The sequence below is a fragment of the Antedon bifida genome, chromosome 1, assembly GCF_963402885.1.
Source record: "Antedon bifida chromosome 1, ecAntBifi1.1, whole genome shotgun sequence".
Taxonomy (NCBI): Eukaryota; Metazoa; Echinodermata; class Crinoidea; order Comatulida; family Antedonidae; genus Antedon; species Antedon bifida.
The window spans coordinates 7,046,800-7,070,589 of NC_136226.1; the positions used below are offsets into that span (position 1 = coordinate 7,046,800).

At 33.0% G+C, this 23,790-nt stretch overlaps 2 protein-coding genes across 2 annotated transcripts; one reads left to right on the forward strand and one right to left on the reverse strand.

The window, feature by feature from the left end:
- Window positions 1-228: 228 nt before the first annotated feature.
- LOC144839983 (centrin-3) lies at window positions 229-3,146 on the reverse strand. The gene is made up of 5 exons (XM_078695597.1): window positions 3,007-3,146; window positions 2,371-2,506; window positions 1,610-1,724; window positions 1,335-1,526; window positions 229-757 (listed from the first exon to the last, which is right to left on the reverse strand). Exons 1-5 carry the CDS (start codon window positions 3,021-3,023, stop codon window positions 714-716), a joined length of 504 nt encoding a protein of 167 aa, XP_078551723.1. The 5' UTR covers window positions 3,024-3,146; the 3' UTR covers window positions 229-713.
- A 566-nt stretch (window positions 3,147-3,712) lies between these two features.
- Window positions 3,713-23,361, forward strand: LOC144840009 (uncharacterized). The gene is made up of 13 exons (XM_078695627.1): window positions 3,713-3,803; window positions 5,771-5,835; window positions 6,077-6,131; window positions 9,211-9,285; window positions 11,369-11,463; window positions 15,077-15,241; window positions 16,802-16,928; window positions 17,640-17,714; window positions 18,037-18,167; window positions 18,689-18,794; window positions 19,105-19,161; window positions 19,443-19,655; window positions 20,260-23,361. The coding sequence occupies exons 1-13, from the start codon at window positions 3,774-3,776 to the stop codon at window positions 20,365-20,367; spliced, it is 1,302 nt and encodes a 433-aa protein (XP_078551753.1). The 5' UTR covers window positions 3,713-3,773; the 3' UTR covers window positions 20,368-23,361.
- Window positions 23,362-23,790: the final 429 nt, after the last annotated feature.

The following is a 23,790-nucleotide window of genomic DNA, read 5'->3' on the forward strand; positions in this document are numbered from 1 at the left end:
TACAGTAACATTGGGAGTGGAGTCATGTTAAAAAGTCGTCAGAAAGTTGTCCAAGCATAGTAACTGGTGGCTCCATTTGTGACCACTAAACTGTACTATTGTAGGTCATTTCCTGTGTGTCTATTAATAGACTTGGATCATTTTGCTGATACAATAATTTATTCTAGAACACATGTTGCTGGAACAGTTCCATAAGAAGCAATTCTTTAAGAAAAAAAAACAATACTGTATTTTCCAATAGGTATGAAATATTTATTTGCCAATTTAGCAAAAATAGATAATGTAATCATTAAGTTGTATAAAAACATGAAACAACAAAAACTAGTACCATACATATTATTTACAAGAGGAACACTTTTTACATCAAAGAATACAATATAAATCAAAAGAACATTGAGTATAAGTATGTCACAATTATTAAGAGGATACTTCTTCAATTCAGAGTTTATTATTTGTTTTTGTTTTTAATCCGATTGAATTACTAGCCATTGTTTTATTTCAAAGACTCTGCAAAGATCAGTATAATAGGTGTGATCATTAACTTTATACAAAGTGTAAATTTGTACAGTCATTTCTAGTATTGTAAGCTACTACATGTGTATTCTGAATAGATAACAATAATTTAAGTGTGTAAATTAAACAATGACATGTCTCTTCTTAGCACCTGCTATGTATTGTTTCCTTGCTTTGTTCATCTTTACAACTTTGTCTCTTCATGTATCTCCGGTCATTATACTTAGAAATTCTTCCGAATTGACTGTAATAAACAAAGAAACCATTAATATCTGCACTAATACAAGTCTCAGTTTTTGTTATGAACAGCTTTGTTATTGAAGGCAAAGCAAAGATGTTTGTCATGGATGTGCCACAAGATCTCCCATACATTGGCAGATTCAGGAGTGGAGAATGAAGTACAGACCCCTAAATTTTACAAGGTGTCCATTTTAAGAGGTGGTGATAATTAAGAAGTACTGCAATAATAACACTACTACTTTTTATATTGTATAAACCAGTGAAGTTTAGCTGATTTGCACTATTGTTCCGGCACATTTTCACGTAATGCACCAATTGGTATGCGTATAGCCATGTGAAAACGGATCATTAATGTTTGATTTGCTGGCGCCGGACCAGCTGTGAAAGACCCTTTAATCGGATTTAATTTTGATTGAGATGGTTTTTTTTAACCGTTACACGAATGTCTTAACCACATCTCACATTAACCTTTTTTCGAACCCTTCCCTCCCAACAAAATGTCTACAGCAGCCATTGTATTCACATTGCTGTGTGGGTGAACTTGATAGTAAAGCTGTTTTAAGAAACAATTTTCCTCTTACTTTCGCCGTCGCCATCTTTATCAAACTCGTCGATCATTGCACGTAGCTCCTCGTCTGTCATGTTCTCGCCAAGTTCTCGAGCAACTCTGCGCAAGTTACGCAGACTTATTTTTCCTGAATCATCGTCATCAAACAATTTAAAAGCTTTCAGAATCTCTTCTTGCGGATCTCTTTCCAGAATCCAGTCCGCCACTATAAAAAAAATTGTTAAGTAAAAATTGGGAAAAGAGAACAAGAAACTGTAAAAAAAATGTGGTATTTATACTGTAACTTACTGACTTCGTTGAAATCTTTAAATGATATTTTTCCAGTATTTTCCCTATCATAATCTCTTAAAACCTTCAACACATCTGCTTTTTTCACTTCAAAGCCCAGTGCTTTCATTGCTACCTAAGGAAAACAATTATTTACATAAACATTATTTATACTAACTATCTATATATAAATAAAACAATGAGCTGCAACATTTTTTTGAGGTGCCTTTATTTTCACATGGTTTTATCTTGCTGAAAATGTTGGTAAACATATCAAACGCAATTGATATGTGCGGCTAAAGTTTCGTCATGATGAATAAAATCCTTCGTTGTAAATAGCATTCATATTTTTAATTCTAATGTAAGACGATAATGCAATTTTTAAATAGTTTTACATTTTTAACAGTATTTTTAACTTTTTATCTTGTATTTTTAATCTGTTATAATACTGCACGTTTTAAATTGTTGCAATATTGTTGTTTTAATCTACCAAGCAAAGTGAATTTCCATTTTTATGGACAAATAAAATTTCTTGAATCTTGAATCTTCATGTTTTTTTAGGGTCCCTAATGTTCAGCTTCGGCTGGATGGACCAGGGAGATCTCCCTGGATGGACCAAACAAATAATAAATAGGAAACCCCGGGCAAGCTGGGTAGTTGGGCCGTTTCCTGGTTTTGGGAATAGTGTTTAGGCCGCGAAATAAAAAGTTTGCAGAGCTCTGACATAAAGATGGGTGGTGAATTAAAATTAGGTCTAAGTTAAGTTTGAAACTTTGAATTGCCTTAAGTTCATGATAATCAATTGCTCCATCGTAGTCTGTGTCAAATAATTCAAATGCTTCTTTAATTTCCTGTTTTTGCTCATCAGTTATTTCTCGTCTTTTTCGTCTTCTTCCTTTGTCTAAATTAAATTCTGATCTAAATATAGTAAAAAAGATACAAAAAAAACATTTTATTTACTTAATTTAAACAATCAATACAATATGAAATATCGCCTAATAAGGCTAACCTACCTAACTAAAATAAGTAATTAGGCCTACTACTAAGCTGGTGGTATGGAATGGCATAGCTAGTAGTAGGGCTATGCCTAGCCTAGGCCTATATATAGCCTAATATTTAATAAGTAAGGTCAAGGAGTAAACTAAAGTAGTCTCTAGCTAGGGATATAGGCCTAGGCCTTGGACCTATACAGAAAAGTATGAGTAGCCTAGGTTTAGCCTATTCCAATCCCATTTAGCATGGCCTTTCTGGCCTAGAGTGAATCCGGGACGATTCATCCCAGGTTTGGTGGTGGGTTCAACCTTCCAAGCAAGTCAGCCAGCATATTGCTGACGGTCAGAGAGGTAGGCCTAGGCCCTAGGCCTAGCATTAACTCTAGGACCTTATGCTATGCACATGCGTTTTTATAAAATAATTACCTCAAAGATAGACTCATTATAACTAGCACAATAATTTAAGACTTTTAAGCTGCTTTTCTTAGTAATCTTTTCTCCAAATTAATAAAAATTATTACCGCGTTTACTTTGTTTATTTTGAAATTGAAACTTATATAGCGCCACCACACAACTGTACCCCTGGATTGTTACGGAGGAATATAGATAACCCTGGTAATACTGTATTACTTTTCCTAGATGTCTGCAAATTGTATAAGTAATAAATCAATAATACACACGTATCTATATTGATATTTATATGAGAAGTGTCGAGTTCTGAAAAACTATCTTTTAAATAGAAATAAAATTTATCTAGGGCGACACTCGAAGCCTACGTAGTTATGTGTTTTTTTTTTTTATTGTATGAGACAAACCGAAGTGAGATATAACTACTGTTATGAATGGCTGATGTCTTCCTATAGCCAAGCCAATATTTCTAAGATTTGTAGGAGTTAGATGTGTTTTTAGTGAATAAAATTCACACCAGTAACATAGTTTGTTATATATAAGCTGAACAAATTCTACGTATAAAAAGAAATTAGTTCAAGTAACGATAAAATTGCGGTGAACTATTCTATTCTGGATGTTGACATATTCCAATTGGACCAATAGTATCGCTTGTTTACCTACTCTGGGTCGAATGTTTATTAAAATACAGAGAGCCATGTTTATGTGAGTTGTTTTTGTGAGTCGCGACGGAAGGAGGACTCCAATAAATTCTCCTCTTCCAAGTCTCATTTCGACTTTTAAACATGACTAACAGCATAAGAAGTCGTAGTGATGTAAGTTTATTTCATTGTATGATACTTAGTGCCCGTAGTTCTACAAACCCAGAAAAATTAAGATAATTTGTATCCGCGCGAAAGGTCGTGAACAGCTGATATCGTGTACGCAATTCATTGTTTTTGTTCGCGATAGGTTTTCGCAGTCAAGAAAGAGCCACCCTGTGCCTGATTCTATTCATATGAGGTCCATTAAATTCTTATCTAGCTTAAAATTGTTTTTTAATTATGTGTTCTTTTTGTACTGTCATCGATGATCCTTACCTAGTATAGTGATGTTGGATTACAATAATTATATAAACTAAACCTTTATATTATTAAAAAATTATTATTAATCAATTGAGTTTCATTCACATTCAGGGATTAGGATTAGTACTCTTCTAGCCTAGCCTAGGCCTAATTTAATATTATATTAATACTATATATATATTTTCCAATGGAATGTTAGGTGTACAGCTATCATGAATGGTGTATGTGTTTTAAATACTGCCTTGACTCAACTTTACCAGCAATTGTGTATAAACACAAACTTAAATAAACAATGCTATTTTTAAACAAAGACATTTTTACAAAACACAAACTCTTCAGTCTGAACTTAGAGATATTATTTGTTTCTATGATCTGAAACCTTAAATTCTATTTTTCAGGGCCTTGATGAATTTGTGATGCATCAAACATTCATTTCATTGACCTACAGAATTCTATAAAATAAAATATAAAAATTGCCCATCAGAAAATCATTTATCATCATCTTCCAAACTACATAGAATCGTGTTCGAGTGTAGTTGCATTATAGTTTTCTAAGACAGGAAGGGTAGTCGATATGTTCAGTTGAGGAAATGAATAAAAAAAATTATTGAAAATAGAGGATATAAAAATAAATTTTAAAAGAAAGTCATAATAAAAATAAAATACAAGCATATTTTGTGAAAAAGTCCCATTTGTAGCTAGCAAGCATGTTAAAGAACAAAGACAGCCTTTTGATACTACCTCACAGGTCACATAAGATTGGTGGTTAAATGGATAGTTTTTATTAGATTGTTTGGAACTATTTAAAGGACACCTCAATTAGGTGAATAAAAGGGTAATATAATTACACTACGGCCAACCCATATTTAAGAGACCGTTACTATGCTATCAAAATTGTAATGAATTAAATACTAGATTTATTTATTAATTTGATTGATAAAGCAAATTAGTTCTAAATAATATTTGTGGGTTTATCACATCCATTAAATATAATCACTACCTATTTAAAAAAAATATCGTTTTATTATCTGGATGTTATCATGTCTACAGTCGGTTACTAATTTCAGTTTCAGAGCGTTAATTTCTTTATCACAGCCTGAACAAGTGTCTATCAAGTAACAGATGAATTTTCTATCACAGACATGACTAATTTTGCTGATAGAACATAGGTGAAACTGTCAATAACATTTTAGGCTTGTTATTCGAGCTATGCTATAAGGAAAAACATTATGGATTATATGTCCATAATGGATTCACAAGATTGTGCTAACGTATCGTATTATTTAATGTTTTATTATTGAATTTTATTAAATGGATACCTGCTCGATTTCAATTATTGTCTCGCTAGTCAATACTGGACTAGGTAACCTACAAAGAAATTTCATAAAACTCAAGTCAATTTATTTCAAGCTCAAAAAGTTAGTCAACATGAAGAGGGCTATGCCATCTATTTTTTTGACAGATAGAGTCGAAATTGCGGCCACTATCAAGTTACGCACAACTACACTGGCATTGTACACATGTACAACGATCGATGCGAGTGTATTCTAGTAAATAATTCTTTCTATATTGTTTTTATCAGATATGGTGACCATTTGGAAGAGTCCCTACCATTTTCGCATCACTAATCTGGTGGCCAGACGTACAGTACTAATCCAAGCCAAACTATAAGCGATTTGTATACTGATCATAATGTTTTTTTGTTGTTGTTTTTCCAGCATTGGAGTTTATCTGCTGATGAGTCGTTAGTAAACAGAAAATTACCAAAAGAGTTGACACTAAGGCAAGTAAAGTATTATTAATTATAAAATCTTGAGTATTCCATTTATCCCTGTTAATTTGCAACTACGCAAGACCATATTACTTAATGTAGTCACCTAGACCTAAAACCATGTCAAAGAATTAAGGGAGGAAGCATGTATAAATGTCCCTGCAAGCATTTGAATGTTGTGGGTTGTGGTCTGCACCAGTGAACTCCTGTCTAATTTACTTCTTTTACCTGAACATTTTGGTTTTTTTTACAGAATTTTCTCTTACCTGGATTTTGTGAGTTTATGCAGGTGCGCCCAGGTGTCAAAGGTAATTAATGAATAAACAGTTTTTGACAGGAAGAATGATGAGTGGAAAATGGTTATGACAAGTAGTGTGTTGAAGGCATCCACAATTTGTGTATACTCCATTCAGACGAGTATTGTTGCTGTTATTATCGCGGTAGTTTAATGTTCGCAAATTTACCACGAAAATTTTAACTCGCGAAAATTATGGCATATACAGTATTGTATTGCAATCAGTCACATTCACCAACCAGAAGGGGGTCGGGGAGAGGGAGAGGAGAAAAGGAGTGACAATAGATTAGTTTTTAATTTCAACACCTGCCCTTTATTAATTATTTATTAATTTGCAATAGACATGATCATGTGTAAAAGCTCACTAATTGGTAATACTACTACATTTTTACCTATTGCTAATTTGTAGTATTACCGAGACGCTGTTTCTTATGGACGTGTTATACAGTGTCTGTAAAATTTATAATACAAAATTTAATAGTACAGTACTATTTTCTGTTTGAATATTATTTGCATTTTTCCCATTAACACATGGCTTCCTGAAATCACTCAGTAGCAGATTAAACCATAAATTGATTTTATATATTAAAATTAAAATAGGAATGAATATTGTTTTGCTATGTATTTTTAGAGTAAGCTTTACTGGTTATCCTAAATCTTATCTTCTAAATAAAAAAAAAATTTAATACACATCATTTTTTAATAAATTCGGCACCCATTACCCTTCATTGACATACCTAAGCTTCCATAAATTGTAGCAAAAAATAACCGTCAACGAAATAAACCTGTCTAATACAACCATTGACATTGGTTTATTTGGCGGGTCAATATTAATAATACAAATATTAATGATAAAATAATAATTACCTTGTACTTGCATACTGTAATTAAATTTGTTTTGGTAACTAATGTATATGTTGTTTCCTAAATTTTTGAAAATTAATATTTTAAATTAACATGCAGTAGACTCAATAGATTAAATTATTTTCCTCGAAATAATAAGTCCTTGGATAATTATTCAAACTCAGTTTTTTTTCAATTAATTTAATAGACGTACAGTACCTTATTACAATCACTTTAAGTCTTGATAAATAATCATTCACTACAGTACATCAATCACTACAGTACATCAATCATTATTGTGTCTACTACAGTACCTTCCTTCAACTAAAAAATCAGACAATCAGAGAGTAGTTATTTATAAAGCAGAACATATGCCCCATTTATAGTGAGAAAGAAAGAATGTTATTGAGCATCATCCACACTTAAGCTCTGTCTACACTATCAAACTAATTTGACAAAAAAAGGTGTGATGTGCCCAAATATGGTAGTGATATGCACAAAGATGTTAGTGATTTGACATCATCATGTCCATATACAGTATGGGCACATCACATTTTTTTGTCATATAATTTGATACCGATACATAAAATACAGTTTTAATAAACCCCAATTGATTCTGTTATCGGTCACCAAAACCTTTTTAAAGTGTCTTTCACATCTGCTGCGGTTGTGTTTGTGTCGGATTGCACGTACATCATTAATTAGTTACTTTTCGTTTTCATGATGTACCACACAGCTACACTATGTACTGTACATATCAAGTAAAAAGAATGGCACATAGCCATGTGGAGCGTCGTAAAAACGAACATTAAGGTACAATTTTATTTACCAGAACTGTTAAAAGATGAGGCTTATAGAATAATACAGTTGGTTTATACACAAAATAATAATTACTATATAATCCAAGGTCCAAAATGTAACCCACATATTTAATCTAATCTAAGGGGCTGGTTTCACAAACTTCAAACTTTATGGATGGGCTTATGCCACAGTTAGAGCTTATACCATGTCAGTATAAAATTATGCACTAGTTCATAAAGCTCTGTCTACACTATCAAACTTTATATGACAAAAAAATGTGATGTGCCCATTTATGGACAAGATGATGTCATATCACTACTATATTTGGGCATATCACTACCATATTGGGCACATTACACTGGTTTTGTCAAACTTGTTTGATAGTGTAGACAGAGCTTTAGAGTTGAAGAAATAGTTTATTACTGGCTAGGTTTAAGAGGCATCCCATATTTTTATCTGTACTGAAATTGTTCTCATCTAATTAATAACAAAAGTGTTTATTAGTGATGACTGTGGCTTCACAGAAATTTTATATTAGAAATTCACAACTACAGTAATGAGTGTACATTTGTATGTTTTTTTTTATTGCATTAACATTTTCATTTCAAGAAATTTTTAAAACGTAGTTATTATATTATTGTATATAAAATGTAATTGACATCAATTATCACACTACTGAAGTCTAATAATTATTGTATGTCCATTAGTTATATACTGGTACTACTATACTACAACTATTATGTGAACATGTACAGTATGTTGTTAATGAATAATTTTTGTGCTTAACAAATATTTAGTAGGATAGTTTAGGTTTGATTATGGAAAGCAATGAGAGAGTTTATTATGTGTTTGATAATGTACAGTATAATACACCAGACACCAAATTCAGTTTTTTTTGCAAAATAGGAATTTTGTTTTATGCGGAAAATATTTTTTGTAAAAGGTGTAATAATTTGATAATCGCACAACTTTTGATTGAATAGTTACCTGTACTACTTCAAGAGAATATACTGTATGCCTCTAGGTGTCGGTGTAGTTGGTTCAAAAAAGGCATTCTAACAACAGGATGCTGAACTTTGGAGATCAAAGAGTTTATCTGTGGCTGCAACACGATCAGTGCCACGCCTCTTAACTTACAATGCGTGCCGTGGAGAATATGTACCTCTTAACAGACACCACGCTTCGGAGAATATGTACATAGTACAGTACTGTTGGTATTTGTCGCAGCCAGACATATGATCAAAGGACTGTTACAAGTTCTTATCTTGGCAAGGGCGAGCTCAGTGTCCTGGGTTGGAAGCCATTTACATACTGTAGCTTACAGAAATTTAGGATGGACCCTTCTACAATTTTCTGAGCTGAGTCTCTTAACTCAGTCTACCCTTAAATAATGTATATATATCATATATTGTTGTAATATATATATGAATTATATTTCTTTTTTTCAGTACTGGAATGTTCTTGCTTTGGATGGCAGTAACTGGCAGAAAGTTGATCTTTTTAACTTCCAAACGGACATTGAGGTTAGTATGAATAAATATTTTACACCGTTGCCCAATTTCACCTACAGTCTCTGTGTTGTTCTCCAGGCATGAAGTAAAACAGCTTTTAACTCACTAAGTTACATTCAGCAAGTCTGTAAGAAATTCGGTAGAATATCTTCCCCAGATTGCAAGAGATACTGGATTCAGTAATAACTATAAATCATGCTTTTATGGATTTTATGGAAAACTCACTCTTTAGACAAGAAAAGACGGCAACCAGGCTATTAGTTGAAGGGGTACATTTTCTGGCTGCCTCAGTCTTGTAGAATTGGTGGCACTCTGGCTTCCTTGGACAGAGGCCTCAGTCTTTTATTCACTAATCAGTCATGAAATGGTGGCATTCTAGCTGTATTAAACATGTCCAGGGGCCTCGATCTTGTAGAATTGGTGGCACTCTGGCTTCCTTGGACAAAGGCCTCAGTCTTTTATTCACTAATCAGTCATGAAATGGTGGCATTCTGGTTGCCTTGGACATGTCCAGAGGCCTCGGTCTTGTAATCACTAATCGGTCATGAATTTGTGGCATTCTGGCTGCTTTGGACATGTCCAGAGGCCTCAGTCCTGTATTCTCTAATCAGTCATGAATTGGTGGCATTTTGACTGCCTTGGACATGTCCAGAGGCCTCGGTCTTGCAATCACTAATGAGTCTTGAATTGGTGGCACTCTAGCTGCCTTGAAAATGTCTAGAGTAGAAGCTTCTGTGTTTTTAACTGTAAACTGAGAACCAGAAATTGATTTAAGAAAACCTCTCTTCAGTTTGCAGTAAGAATAATAATTAGTACTTCTAGTATTGTACTGTAGACTTTAGATTAAAAGGTTAAATCATTAATACTGATAAATTGAAATTTAAAATGATATTTCTTATGTTGTGCGTTATAAAAGAGCAATATCTAATAATTATCACATAATGCCTAGCCTGTGAGTGAAAAGGTAAATGTCCTTATTTTTTTCTGGTCCACACCACCTATGGACAGATACAAGTGAGGCATTGGTAAAAACAATTCCTTAACACCATGACACTTCTTAGCAGATCTATAGCATGTTATTAAACATGCAGCAGCAGCATCTAGACTATAAACATACAATTGATCCATATAGTGCATGTGTGTCCTTACAAATGATATGTGCAGACAAATTAAGATAGTCATTAAACACAGCAAAATGTTAAATAGCAATCAGTTTTATAAAGGTAAAAAAAAAAGCATTCCATTCAAACAGTTGTTAAACAGTTACATTTTTCCACAATTTTATTATCTCAAATTTATAATTTGTACTCAATATGGAACGTGATCCATTTAGTGTTTTTTTTCACCTATATATAAAAGTAGCAAGTATTGTTTTTGAAATTCTACATCTACATTAAAGATCATTGCATATTTGAAATTGTAAATTTGAAATGCAATATAGTATTTCTTTACTAAAATGAGTAGTAAAAGCTTATCACATAGCTGTAAATAATAATTGTTACTAAAATGAAAAAATTTGAGAATAATTTTGTTACAATAGTAATAATTAAGAATATAGATTAGAAAACACAGTTCATGTATATATCTTGGAAACTTTATTACCCTGGAATATTCTGATATTTATTTATATATTTAACAGGTCATTGAATACTGCCTGGAATATATGTACACACCTTTGTAGATAAAATATACTGTACTTACATTGGTATAAACCCATCTTCTATTCTTGAATAAATTGAACAGCGCTCACTGGATAAACCCAGGGAGCCCTGAGCTTATGGGGCCCCTGAGCAGTGCCCAGAGGAAAAACAGGCATTAAAATATGTTGAAAAAGGCTAAAAACGTCCGGCCACTTAGGGTTCCTAAACCAGGGGCCTCAGGTCTCTATGTTACGCCACTGCGTAGAACATGAGAGGCATTATAAATTTTAAGATCTCGGCACATTTTTTTTTTTATAGCTGAAATATACTGTAAAGGAGACATTTTATTCTTCTGTAAATAATAATAATAACATAGTAATAATCACTATAGGCCTATAGCAAATTTATTAGGCAAAAGTAATTAATATTTTTTACAATTTTGTTATAATTCATAGGGTCCTGTAGTCGAGAATCTTTCCAAGCGATGTGGTGGATTTCTGAAGCAGCTGAGTCTACGAGGATGTCAGAGCATTACAAATGATGCCATGCGGTAGGTTAATCATCTCCTGTGTCCCCTTAAAGTTTTGGTTCTAATCTGCGTTGATACAGTGTTTCCAATTGCTGTTGAATTTGAACAGTTCAACAAAATGTCTACACTATCAAACTAGTTTGACAAGAAAAGTGTGATGTGGTAGTGATATTCCCAAATATGGTAGTGATATGACATCACCATGTCCATATATGGGCATATCACATTTTTTTGTCACAAAGTTTTATTATGTAGACAGCACTTTAGAATATGAGGGTACATTCATACAGCATTATAGAATATTGAGTCATTTTGGACATTATTTTCTAAAAGTTAAAAAAATTGTATGCATAACATTTCTTTTCAATATGAAATATCTCACCTTTCGCATATCTTAATATTCCATGGCTTAAATGTCAAAGTTAAGCCTATTGAATTACTGTCTTTCTTTACTTTAAATCCATGCCTTAATTATCATATTCTTTTATTCCGTTTAATCCTACGAATCTTTATGTTTTTGTTTTTCATATCCTTTTTAGCTTACAGTTGTTAGTCTGCGGTTATTGTACATAGTTGAATTAGTTAGATACATTTTTCATTTTATTAAAAGTCAAATTGTGTTTCTAGCATAGCATAACAGTTTAATTCTTATGTCCAGGTGAAATTGTAATGCTATATCTAAACTAATTAATTGATTCTATGAATTGAAACTTCTTTCTTTATTCATTATTTTATAATTACTTGGTTAGCATGAATAGTTCTGCGAAATGTTTTTTTCTCAATATTAAATTAGTTTTCTTCAAATGAATGTAATCATGTTTTGCTTACCTGGAAAAACAGTTGTCTTTCTCCCTTCAGTGAAAGAGATTGAAGAAAATTGGCTGTGGATCATGCCATTTTTCTATGTGGATGTTCTATTTAAATAATAATTTGTTGTTGTTAGGTGGCATGGCCAATGTCGGTTTATCCATGTAATATAGTGATACTGTACTATTAGTTGGCTAGCAGCGACACTTTTTGTAATTTTCAAAAACAGCGTCATGACCATGGTTGATGCCCCTTCCTCTCTGTGCCCTTTTCTACCAGCTATATCTTTCAGTAAATATATATATAGGTCGCAGGTTCAAATCCCTCCAGAGACATTTTTTCATACAACTAAAAATATGGAACTTTCGTCGATGAGCTATGCTCGACGCAATCATGAGATCATGTTTCGAATATGAGCACTGTTTTAGTAATTTGACAGTATTATATATAGGACTGTATCCGTATCTATCTTTAGCTGATAATATGCAAAACAATAGATAATCTTAAATATAGTAAGATTTGTAGTAAGTTTTATTTCTATGTATCCTTGAACAAAATGTGAGAATTTCATGTGCAGGTATCATTTGTAAAGTAGTCATTTATACTATTAGTTGCCGTGCTTTGAACCTTCCTCTAATAAAAATAGCTCATTAGCATAAACCATTAGTCTTCTGGGATTATTATCAACCTGATCATTGAATTTATCTAGTCACACCAAGGATCACATAAACTTTCAAAATCATTTCTAAAATAGAAATTCAAATAATATTCAACGTTTTTTTTTGTATGCTAGTTGAGTTTTTTTTTAAATCTCAAATTAATAACTTTTTTACGTGAGAATTGAAAAAAATAGTAGGTTGTTGTTGTTAAGTTGATATCTAGACCTACTGTATTGCTCTTAGGATTGCCTCATTTGCAAAAATGCTTTTTGTCGTAAAATTGAAAGCTTGGTATAGTATTATCATCAATAACAAGACTCATTTTGCTCAGGTGTAAGATAGTAGATTCTAATCACAGAAGATAGGATGGGTGTTAACTGTTAGTTCATTATTTGGAGAGGAACATTTATGTAGCAATGTGTACAGTACATATGAGGATAGGCATTGGACTCTAATGATTCTAGATTATGCTCCGGACAACGCTCAATATATAGGCATTCATAAAACAGGATGTTTATAAAGAACAATAGAACATACAGTACTAGTAAGAGGACACCTTCAGGACCCAATAAGTGTCCCATAATAGAGGTGTCCCCTGAATAAGGATGTCCCCTGAATAAGGATGCTCCCCTGAATTGGATGTCCCCTGAATAGGAATGTCCCCTGAATAGGGATGTCCCCTGAATTGGGATGTCCTCTGAATAAGGATGTCCCCTAAATAGGATGTCCCCTGAATAAGGATGTCCCCTGAATAGGATGTCCCCTGAATAGGATGTCCCCTGAATAAGGATGGAGACCCACTTGATAGTTTGATTTAGTTCGCTTTTGGGAATCCTGTCTCTCTCTTTTGTTTGTTATTTTTTGTTATAAGTATGTGAGACGAAATAAATGAAATGAAATGAAATGTCCCCTGAATAAGGATGTCCCCTGAATAAGGATGTCCCCTGAATAAGGATGTCCCCTGAATAAGGATGCTCCCCTGAATAAGGATGTCCCCTGAATAAGGATGTCCCCCGAATAAGGATGTCCCCTGAATAAGGATGTCCCCTGAATAAGGATGCTCCCCTGAATTGGATGTCCCCTGAATAGGAATGTGCCCTGAATAGGAATGTGCCCTGAATAGGAATGTGCCCTGAATTGGGATGTCCCCTGAATAGGAATGTCCCCTGAATAAGGATGTCCCCTGAATACAGTAGGATGTCCCCTGAATACAGTAGGATGTCCCCTGAATAAGGATGTCCCCTGAATAAGGATGTCCCCTGAATAAGGATGTCTCCTGAATTAGGATGTCCCCTGAATTAGGATGTTCCCTGAATTAGGATGTTCCCTGAATAAGGATGTCCCCTGAATAGGGATGTCCCCTGAATTAGGATGTCCCCTGAATTAGGATGTCCCCTGAATAAGGATGTCCCCTGAATAAGGATGTCCCCTGAATAAGGATGTCCCCTGAATAGGGATGTCCCCTGAATTAGGATGTCCCCTGAATAAGGATGTCCCCTGAATAGGGATGTCCCCTGAATAAGGATGTCTCCTGAATAGGGATGTCCCCTGAATTAGGATGTCCCCTGAATTAGGATGTCCCCTGAATAAGGATGTCCCCTGAATAGGGATGTCCCCTGAATAGGGATGTCCCCTGAATTGGGATGTCCCCTGAATTGGGATGTCCCCTAAATAGGATGTCCCCTGAATAGGATGTCCCCTGAATAGGGATGTCCCCTGAATTGGGATGTCCCCTGAATTGGGATGTCCCCTGAATAGGATGTCCCCTGAATTGGGATGTCCCCTGAATAGGATGTCCCCTGAATAGGGATGTCCCCTGAATAGGGATGTCCCCTGAATAAGGATGTCCCCTGAATAAGGATGTCCCCTGAATAAGGATGTCTTCTGAATAAGGATGTCTTCTGAATAAGGATGTCCCCTGAATAGGATGTCCCCTGAATAAGGATGTCCCCTGAATAAGGATGTCTTCTGAATAAGGATGTCCCCTGAATAAGGATGTCCCCTGAATAAGGATGTCCCCTGAATAAGGATGTCCCCTAATTAGGTTTGGTCCAAAGAGTTTCTACTGTATTAATCTAAATACATTTTGTTTAATTGTTTTCACTGATACACAGTTTCTTCATTAATCAAATCGAAAAAATTTATTTCTAATTTTTTTTTCTTTACAGAACATTTGCGCACAATTGTCCAAATATAGAAGAACTAAATCTTGAAAACTGTAAGAAAATTGGTGATCCAACGTGTTCTAGTCTTAGTAAATATAGCAAGAAGCTAAAGTACCTTGCATTGGAATCGTGTACGTCCGTCACAGACACAGGGTTAAAATCACTAAGGTATGTAAACTCTATCCACAAGAAAATAGCAAAATGATTTTTAAAAAGATATCTAGTTTTTTTTTATACAATAACACTGTAGTGCTTCATTGTATACCTAAAATGGTAAGTATAAATATGTAAATTACTCAGCAACCCAGCATAAATCAAATTAAATTCCGAGAAACAGACATTTTAAAAACACAGTATTGATTGATGGCTATTATAACTTCATACTTTATCATATATTAATATATAGTGCACATAAGTGTATCCTGGCCATTTGCTTACTTATTGTGTGCCCTGCATTATTTGGATCCATCCATACTAATGTACGTCAGGAATATGAGGCTAGATACTACTCCGTATCAAATTCTGGGCATATTTTTTAAATATTTTTAATGTACAGTACCTTTGATATTCACAGTAGGTGTGTTATAAAATGTTTTTTTTTTAAACATTTCTTTTATTAAAATTAAATATACCAGTACATCTTTCAACGAATGAAAATATTCCATCCATTGCACTCATAAACATTTATTATTTATTTACAGTTTTCTGGTGTATAGATGTGTCATTAAATCTAATATCAATACATTTCATAGCATTTAAATTCCAAATTTTGTTTTCATCACACTTTTCATTTTTGTTTATGTCAATTTTTTTTTTATTTTAACTCGCAATGATTCAACACGAACAAAATTGTTACATAATAATAATATAATAATTTGTAAACCTCTCTCATATGAAGTTTACAGTACTGTGTGTTTGCCATTGTAGATGGAGCCATGGTTTAAAACCAGACATCTTGGATTTATAAGCAAACTTGTTATGCAGAGATTCTACCCAGTAGCTGCCACTTTAATAATTTCAATGTATACAAAACATACATAATGTAATAATACAATCTACAGGATGTAATAAACAGTATATACTAATGTTTTTTTAAATGCTGAAATAAAATATTGTTTATTCGTTGCTGTCATTTAGAAGATATATAATGGCTACTGGGCATATTTCAACTTTAATTTCTGAGAAAAGTATTTGGAAAATATACTTAAACTTTGCCCTATCTTACCTCAGGTGTAAAGCTTGATGTTATTTTCAAGGATATTAATTTATAGAATATAATATAAAGTGTATATTAACATTTTATTATAATAGTGAAATTAGTTTTACAAGTATTTAAAAACCAATCTATACACCCAGTTTCTGTTCGGGGATTATAGAGTATTTCTTATCGAATTCAATGGTAAAAATCTCAATTTGGCAACAACCAAATGTTAAGACCATGTAAAGCTCTGTCTACACTATCAAACTTTATGTGACAAAAGATGTGATGTGCCAATATATGGACATCACATATTTAGAAATATCACCTCCATATTTGGGCACATCACACTTTTTTTGTCAAACTAGTTAGTGTTGAAAGACCTTAGACTATCTTGTTTTTTCTGGTAATTTTTCTTCTTGATATATCACATAAAATGTTACAGTTTTGGAACAGAGTAAAGATTTTATTCTCACTTCACTAAAAAGAATGTTTATCAGTTGCTTACTTCCATTTTTTTTTTTTTTCAGTGATGGAAACTCAAATCTTATTCATTTGAATATTTCCTGGTGTGAAGAAGTAACAGATAATGGTGTTGAAGCTATCGCCAGGGGCTGTACTAAACTACAACACCTTATTTGTAAAGGATGTTTTAAAGTAAGACGTTATCCAAATATAAGCCCACCCCTGAGCTTAGCCACATTTGTATTCTCCTTTAATTGAAAAGAATTATAGACAATATAATGTTGCAAAATGGTTAATGGATATGAATTTATAAAGCGCAACAAACAAAAGGCGCTATGAAAACAAAATCAAGGAAAAGTCAGAAAATGAAAGTTTATGGCAGCACCCAAACCAAAATATGAGGATACAACCGCTAACCATCGTTTGAACTAATGAACTGCAGTTAGCACCAGTTGAGTCTTGGCCTTCTCGAGATTTGGGCGCATCCTATCCTAGTAAACCTATAGAAACAGCCAGGCACGAATGTCATTCAATGACTACACTGAACAAAAATAAATGATAATCAAAGGTATTGCCATAAATCCTGTATGTAACATAAAATACTGTAACTTGATGATTTGTATAATGTGTTCATTGATTGATTATTTATAAATCAAATCCCAGTATTTGTAAGATTTCTCTCATAAACAGAAGTTACTCACAGTTGATTACAGTTATAAATAATGTTATACATTTTGATTTATGTTAAGCTCTGTCTACACTGACAAAAAAATATGGACGTGATGATATCATATCACTACCATATTTGGGAATATCACTACCACACTTTTTTTGTCAAACTAGTTTGATAGTGTAGACAGAGCTAAAGACAAATAAGCATCTTTTATTCTTCAATATTCACAGATTACAGATGATGCTATGAAAAGTTTAGGAACATATTGTCAAGACTTGACCACATTAAATGTCCAGCAATGTCAGGTAGGTATAGATTTTCTGAAATTGTTGAGTTTGCTGTCATCTGCCATCCCCCCCAAAAAGAGAGAAAGTGAATTTAAACTTTTTTTAAAACAATTTAAACTTAATTTTAAATTCTTTAGCCATATTATATTGTTAATGATACAATTATTGATGTTTTTATAAATATTAAGCCTAACAATAATTACGATCTAATATTACTAGGCTAGGTTAGCTGGGCAAGAGTTTTGTAAAATGTTTCTGTTGTTTACTTAAATCTTATATTTTTACATTTCTTATGTTGATGAATATAATAAAGATTGTACTAAAAATTATATTGTTACAGCAACTAACAGATGAAGGCATGCAACGATTAGCAAGCGGAGCCAAACGGTTGTGTTCTTTATGTTTGTCCAGTTGTATACACCTAACAGACCAAACGCCAGTAGCGCTTAGTAACTTTTGTCCAAATTTAAGGTAGAGTTTTTGTAAATATATCTATATCAAATCATCATCATCATCATCTTCCTATACTGTGCAGAACCTCATTTGAGTATAGTCATACATGGTTGAATTGAATTGACCCAGAGGGCCCAGTTGTGATCAGTGGCTTTGATGTTTTAGTACACCGGAGTACCCCCGACTCGTCTTGAAAGATGTACTAGGTTCTTTAAAGTGCACATGAGCTAGATGTATACACTGGGCCTACAGTTTATAGTCCTTATCCGAGAAGACCTGTTCTACCACCAGAACCATGGAGCGAGTGATCCTCGAACCCTTGCCAATGTTATGCCTACTTAATTACGGTTCCACTGTCTTAACCACTCGGCCACTCACTTTTGAGTAGTGCCTAGTATCTAGTAGATTAGAAGAGCCCCAATTATAGTTGATTGCATTATCACCACTGCAATTTTTGGGTGAACACATTTTGTATTATTATAGTTGGTTTTTTTTCGGTCTCTGTATGCAATTTAAGTTTTTTATTTTTCTTTTTATAGGACATTAGAAGTAGCAAGTTGTTCACAGTTTACAGACAACGGTTTCAGTGCATTAGCAAAAAAGTGCAAAGATTTGAGAAAAATGGATCTTGAAGAATGTGTCTTGGTAAGCTGAATAAATAAGAAATGAGAATTAATTCTTTTTCACATACAGAATAGTTCTTGAAGAACTCAAAGCTAGAAAGGGAATCAAACAGCCAAAATGGAGAGCCCCAATAAGCCAGACAGTGGCGTATAGTACAGTCAGTTCCACTTGACTACATGTCGTAAGATGGCTTGTAGAAAGTCTAACCTGTAGTAGCATTAACAAAAACAGACTGTAAAATATACAACAAGGTACTGTATACTGTTAAATAAACAGAATGAATAAATAAATCAATCATTAAACATTTCTTTTATATATTTATTACACCTAGATAACAGATGCTACGTTAAGTCATTTAGCAAGTGGATGCCCACTCTTGACCAATCTTGTAAGTATTATTATGTTCTATAATATGACTCTTGACCTCAACCAACCAGAAATGCCCAATAATCTCCATGACATCCTCTAAGTCTTAAAAAACTATTGAGAAGTTATAGTATAACTCTTCATATTATGACACAAGACAATTAACAATATGATCCAATTATTTATTTTTCTATTTTTATCAGAAAACCTAAACATGATAAATTGTAAAATCTGTATTGTACACAAAAGAGCTACTGACCATAATATCTGAAGCCATTTTTTTGCACTATTTTATTTTTTTAGAGTTTATCGCACTGTGAATTGATTACAGACGAAGGCATACGACATATAGGAACGAGTGCGTGTGCCACCGAACACCTTGAAGTCATTGAACTGGACAACTGTCCTTTGATTACAGATGTTTCGTTAGAGCACCTAATGGGCTGTCAAAATCTAGAACGTATAGAATTATTTGATTGTCAACTTATTACAAGAGCCGGCATTCGTCGTCTTAGGGTAGGTGGAGTAGATTTGACAGTTAACATGCTTTTGTTTAAACCCTGTTTTTAAATCTAGGATTTGTTAGACTATTTAACTATTTTGAAGGATGAGATGAGGTGGTTAATAATAGGAGACAGAAAGGATGCAATGTCCTTTTACAACTATATAGCTAAACAAATACATAAATGAAACATTAGCATTAGCATGAGATATTAGCACTAACCCAAAATGTGTTATTCTTCTAAACCGCAAGACCATTACTCGCACTTTATCCATTCAGCTATGTTAAAATGGCAATTTGTTTATGAAATTGTTTTTTTAGACCAATTTCTTTTTCGATGCCCGAATGCCATGTTTGGTAATTCTCTCATGTGTAAACTGCTGGTTAATTTTAATATTTCTGTACTGGATTAACCAAAATATTGATTATCATTTAATTGTATATTGGTCGTAACATGTTGTTTACATACTGTACATACTACTACTGCTTTTTGGTTCCAACAAATCCAACAGCTCAATCTAATACCATTTTCTGCCATCAATGGGATAACCTGTCAAACTAAACAATTTTGAATATTTTCAATATTTAATTTCAATATGTGCTTGTGTTTTGTTGTAGAGCCAGTTACCAAATATTAAAGTTCATGCTTACTTTGCACCTCTGACACCGCCCCCGTCAGTTGGTGGTGGACGACAACGGTATTGCAGGTGCTGTACAATTGTTTGATATCGGGTGACCGTGTCAAGATGCTTATCAGTGTGCAAAGGTCAAGGTAATTGCAGGTCATATCAGTAAGGTCAGCTTGTATCCAATAGGAAAGGTAGTTGCTATTTCATTCGAATATCAATTAGATATATGTGCATTGAAAATGATAGCAGGTAGGATATGCAGATTGTAAGGGGTAAGATGCAAATTATCACAGGTGAGATATGCTAATTGTAATGGGTGACATGCAAATTATCACAGGTGAGATATGCTAATTGTAATGGTTAGAGAAGTAAATTTGTACAAATGGGTTTTGATAATTCTAAATATTGGATCTTGCTGATAATGACCATTTGGACATGCGTTAGATAATAGACTTTCGTGTATGTTGTAATTTAAATATGCTTAAAAGCAAGGACACACTTGTATGCAAAGTGTATGACATTTGAAACGCAACAAATCATAATATGTTTGACATACATGATTATTTCTACTGATATAAACCCGGCTATGAAAATATAAAACACGTCTTCATTTACTTTAAAGATGTTTGGTTCTCATTTCTGATTGGTGCTGGTAATGTTACGCATTGATACGCATCAGTGACTCTGTGGTATGTAAAAATTAATAAAAATGCTATACCCATTCCACTTGTAGTAATGTATTTCAGTATAGATTTATACAACAAGCGCTTATTACATTCTGTAGTATCTTTCAAGATGTTTAAAGATTCGAACCCACACCATTGGTTTCCTTTTTTCCGAGCACGTCAAGATGTTAAATATTTTAATATGTTAATTTTATATTGGTTACAAAATACATTTGTTTGACATTAGAGCTCAGTAATGATTTGTAGTCAATTTTGTGCATCTGCTATTTGGTATCCTATAACCTGTAATTCCTTTTGTTCTGGACAATACCAAGCTTTCCGATAAACACAAATTAACATCTACTATTTATAATGTAATAACAAACAAGGTCATCTTTGTTTAGCTTTCTTTCTACTTTAATATAAATATATTAAATTAAACTTGTAATTAACAAAACCTATAAACAGTGGACCAGTTTAAAAAATTAACTTTTATATTGTCATTATATTTAATGTGTAAAGTTTGAAGTTTAATTTATTATTTAAAACAGTTGCTTCATTATTGCAAAGATATCAGTAAGTTTTACATGTCACAATATGTCCGGTAAAAGTGCCTAGTCGTAAAATATCTATTGCAGATTGCTTATATAACTATTATACAATTGTTGGATTCATTGTTCTGGATTTTTATGCTTTTTTTAAACAAATGAAACAAGTGAACAAATAACAGTGGCGGATCCAGGATTTTGAAATAGGAGGGGCTCATGGCCTAAAAAAATTGTGCCGAACTGAAATTAGTTAATTAATTAATGCCCCCCTTGAATCCGCCTATGAATAAACTATTAGTTTGTGTTTAAATATATAAATATTTTCTATTTACAAACAAATTTGTATTGAACAAGCATGTTATTTAAAACTTACTAATAACCATAAAATTAAACTGAATCCAAAGGTAGATTTTAAATGGGTACAGCAATTAGAAATGATTACATTAAAGGTCCATTGCAGCCAATTTCAATTCTTGTCCTTATTTCGCTATTTTCTGTTTAGAAAATGTGTATAAATGTGAACCCATTTTTACGTATCCAAGATTTCTAATTCATCAACTACATAAACCCGTCTGGAGCTATTTTGGTTAGGAGAAAAATCCTGATAATGTGGTAGTGGCAGGATTTGAACCGAGTACTTTTACGTTTATAAGCAAACATGTGAACCACCAAACTATAGTGCCATTAAATTGCTACTTGGGATATAGGGTGAAATACTAAAGTGCATCGGTCTTGCTACATATATATGTTCAAGTCTGTAGTATGGTGTTAAATAAATTATATACTGCTATAGTAACACAGTTGAGTATTATTATATACGTGTATGTATAATTTAATATTTTAATGTTGTATACATCTACAATAGTTGATAATAGAGAGGTTTCGCAACGCTACGAATACGATAACGAAAACGAATACGTCACGCACATGTATTCGTTTTCGTAAGCCTGCAAAAATCGAGGGCGCCGTCGATCCAAAAAAAAAAAATGTGACTGCGGTAAATTCGAAGCGCAGCAGGTACGTGTTGCTTGGCTGCCTAGGCCTAGCGTAACATCAAAGCGAGTGAGCACTTTAAAAACTGCTATTTATCAAAATCGACTTGTTATTTTAGTAAATTACTTTTAGTAAATTACTTTCAATAAATCCATAATTATATTATAATCATGAATCATTTCTGATTCAAATGCAAAATGTGGAAAATAATCAAAAACTATACTCGTTTTGTAGTTACGAATATGACTGATGATATTCGTCAACACAAATACGCTTACGAATATGAAATGGGGATCAGCTCAAAAGTTTCATAAATGTATGACGTATCCGTTTTCGTTATCGTATTCGTAGCGTTGCGAAACCTCCCTAATATATATATAAATATATTATGTATTTGATAACTTTTTACAGAAATGAAGACCAATTTATGAGTATATCATCATGATAACCAACATGAGAATAACCATAATTCTGACTGTATTGTTAAGTGGTAGACATAAGTTAACATATATATACAATTCGTTGGTGAGATATCATTTTATTGCATACATCATTGTTGGGTGTTATTCAACTTAAACAATAGCTTTAATCTTATTTTCCAACATGCACCTGTTGAGGCCCATTGAACAGACTTTTTCAGATAATATCATTCAACAAATTCATTTTGTCAAATGTCTGGGAGTCTCTGCGTTTAAAAAAAAATAATTCAATGCATGCTGTGAAATATTCTGAAGTTAATGTTTGTGTTACACTTTGAATACTCCAAAATGATGTACCCGTTCAGGATTTGTTACCCTGATAAGTTGGTTCTCACAAAAGTTATTGTTCTTATGAAAACAACTTACCTGGTATACAACTAACCCTTAACTCCATTATCATCTTTTTTTAAACATTTTAAAATGGATTATTATATAAATAATTTATAGTATAAATAATTTATTACCAGTGAAGTATTTATATGAATAACTTGATTGCAATTAAATTATGACCGACAAAATGATAATGTAGCCAAGACCATATTTTAAAAAAATATGGTAGTGATATGCCCAAATATGGCAGTGATATTCCTAAATATGGTAGTGATATGCCCAAATATGGTAGTGATGCCCAAATATGGTAGTAATGCCCAAATATGGTAGTGATATAATATCATCATGTCCATATATGGGCTCATCACATTTTTTGTCACATAAAGTTCGATAGTGTAGACAGAGCTTTATGAAGGTCAGTAACAATAGTAGCCAGTCCCCATGCTATAAAATTGAATTTGCTTTAGTAACTTTTAAGTGATAGTTGGAAATTCGGAAAGCAATA

Excerpts from the sequence above, each read along its gene's own strand:
- LOC144840009 (XM_078695627.1), top strand. The coding sequence starts at position 3,774 with ATGACTAACAGCATAAGAAGTCGTAGTGAT. Across the intron at positions 9,286-11,368 it reads ACTTCCAAACGGACATTGAG|GGTCCTGTAGTCGAGAATCT; the intron begins GTTAGTATGAAT and ends TATAATTCATAG. Across the intron at positions 18,795-19,104 it reads ATCTTGAAGAATGTGTCTTG|ATAACAGATGCTACGTTAAG; the intron begins GTAAGCTGAATA and ends TATTACACCTAG.
- LOC144839983 (XM_078695597.1), bottom strand. Across the intron at positions 1,725-2,370 it reads TTGATTATCATGAACTTAAG|GTAGCAATGAAAGCACTGGG; the intron begins GCAATTCAAAGT and ends TGTTTTCCTTAG. Across the intron at positions 758-1,334 it reads TAAAGATGGCGACGGCGAAA|TCAATTCGGAAGAATTTCTA; the intron begins GTAAGAGGAAAA and ends TGTTTATTACAG.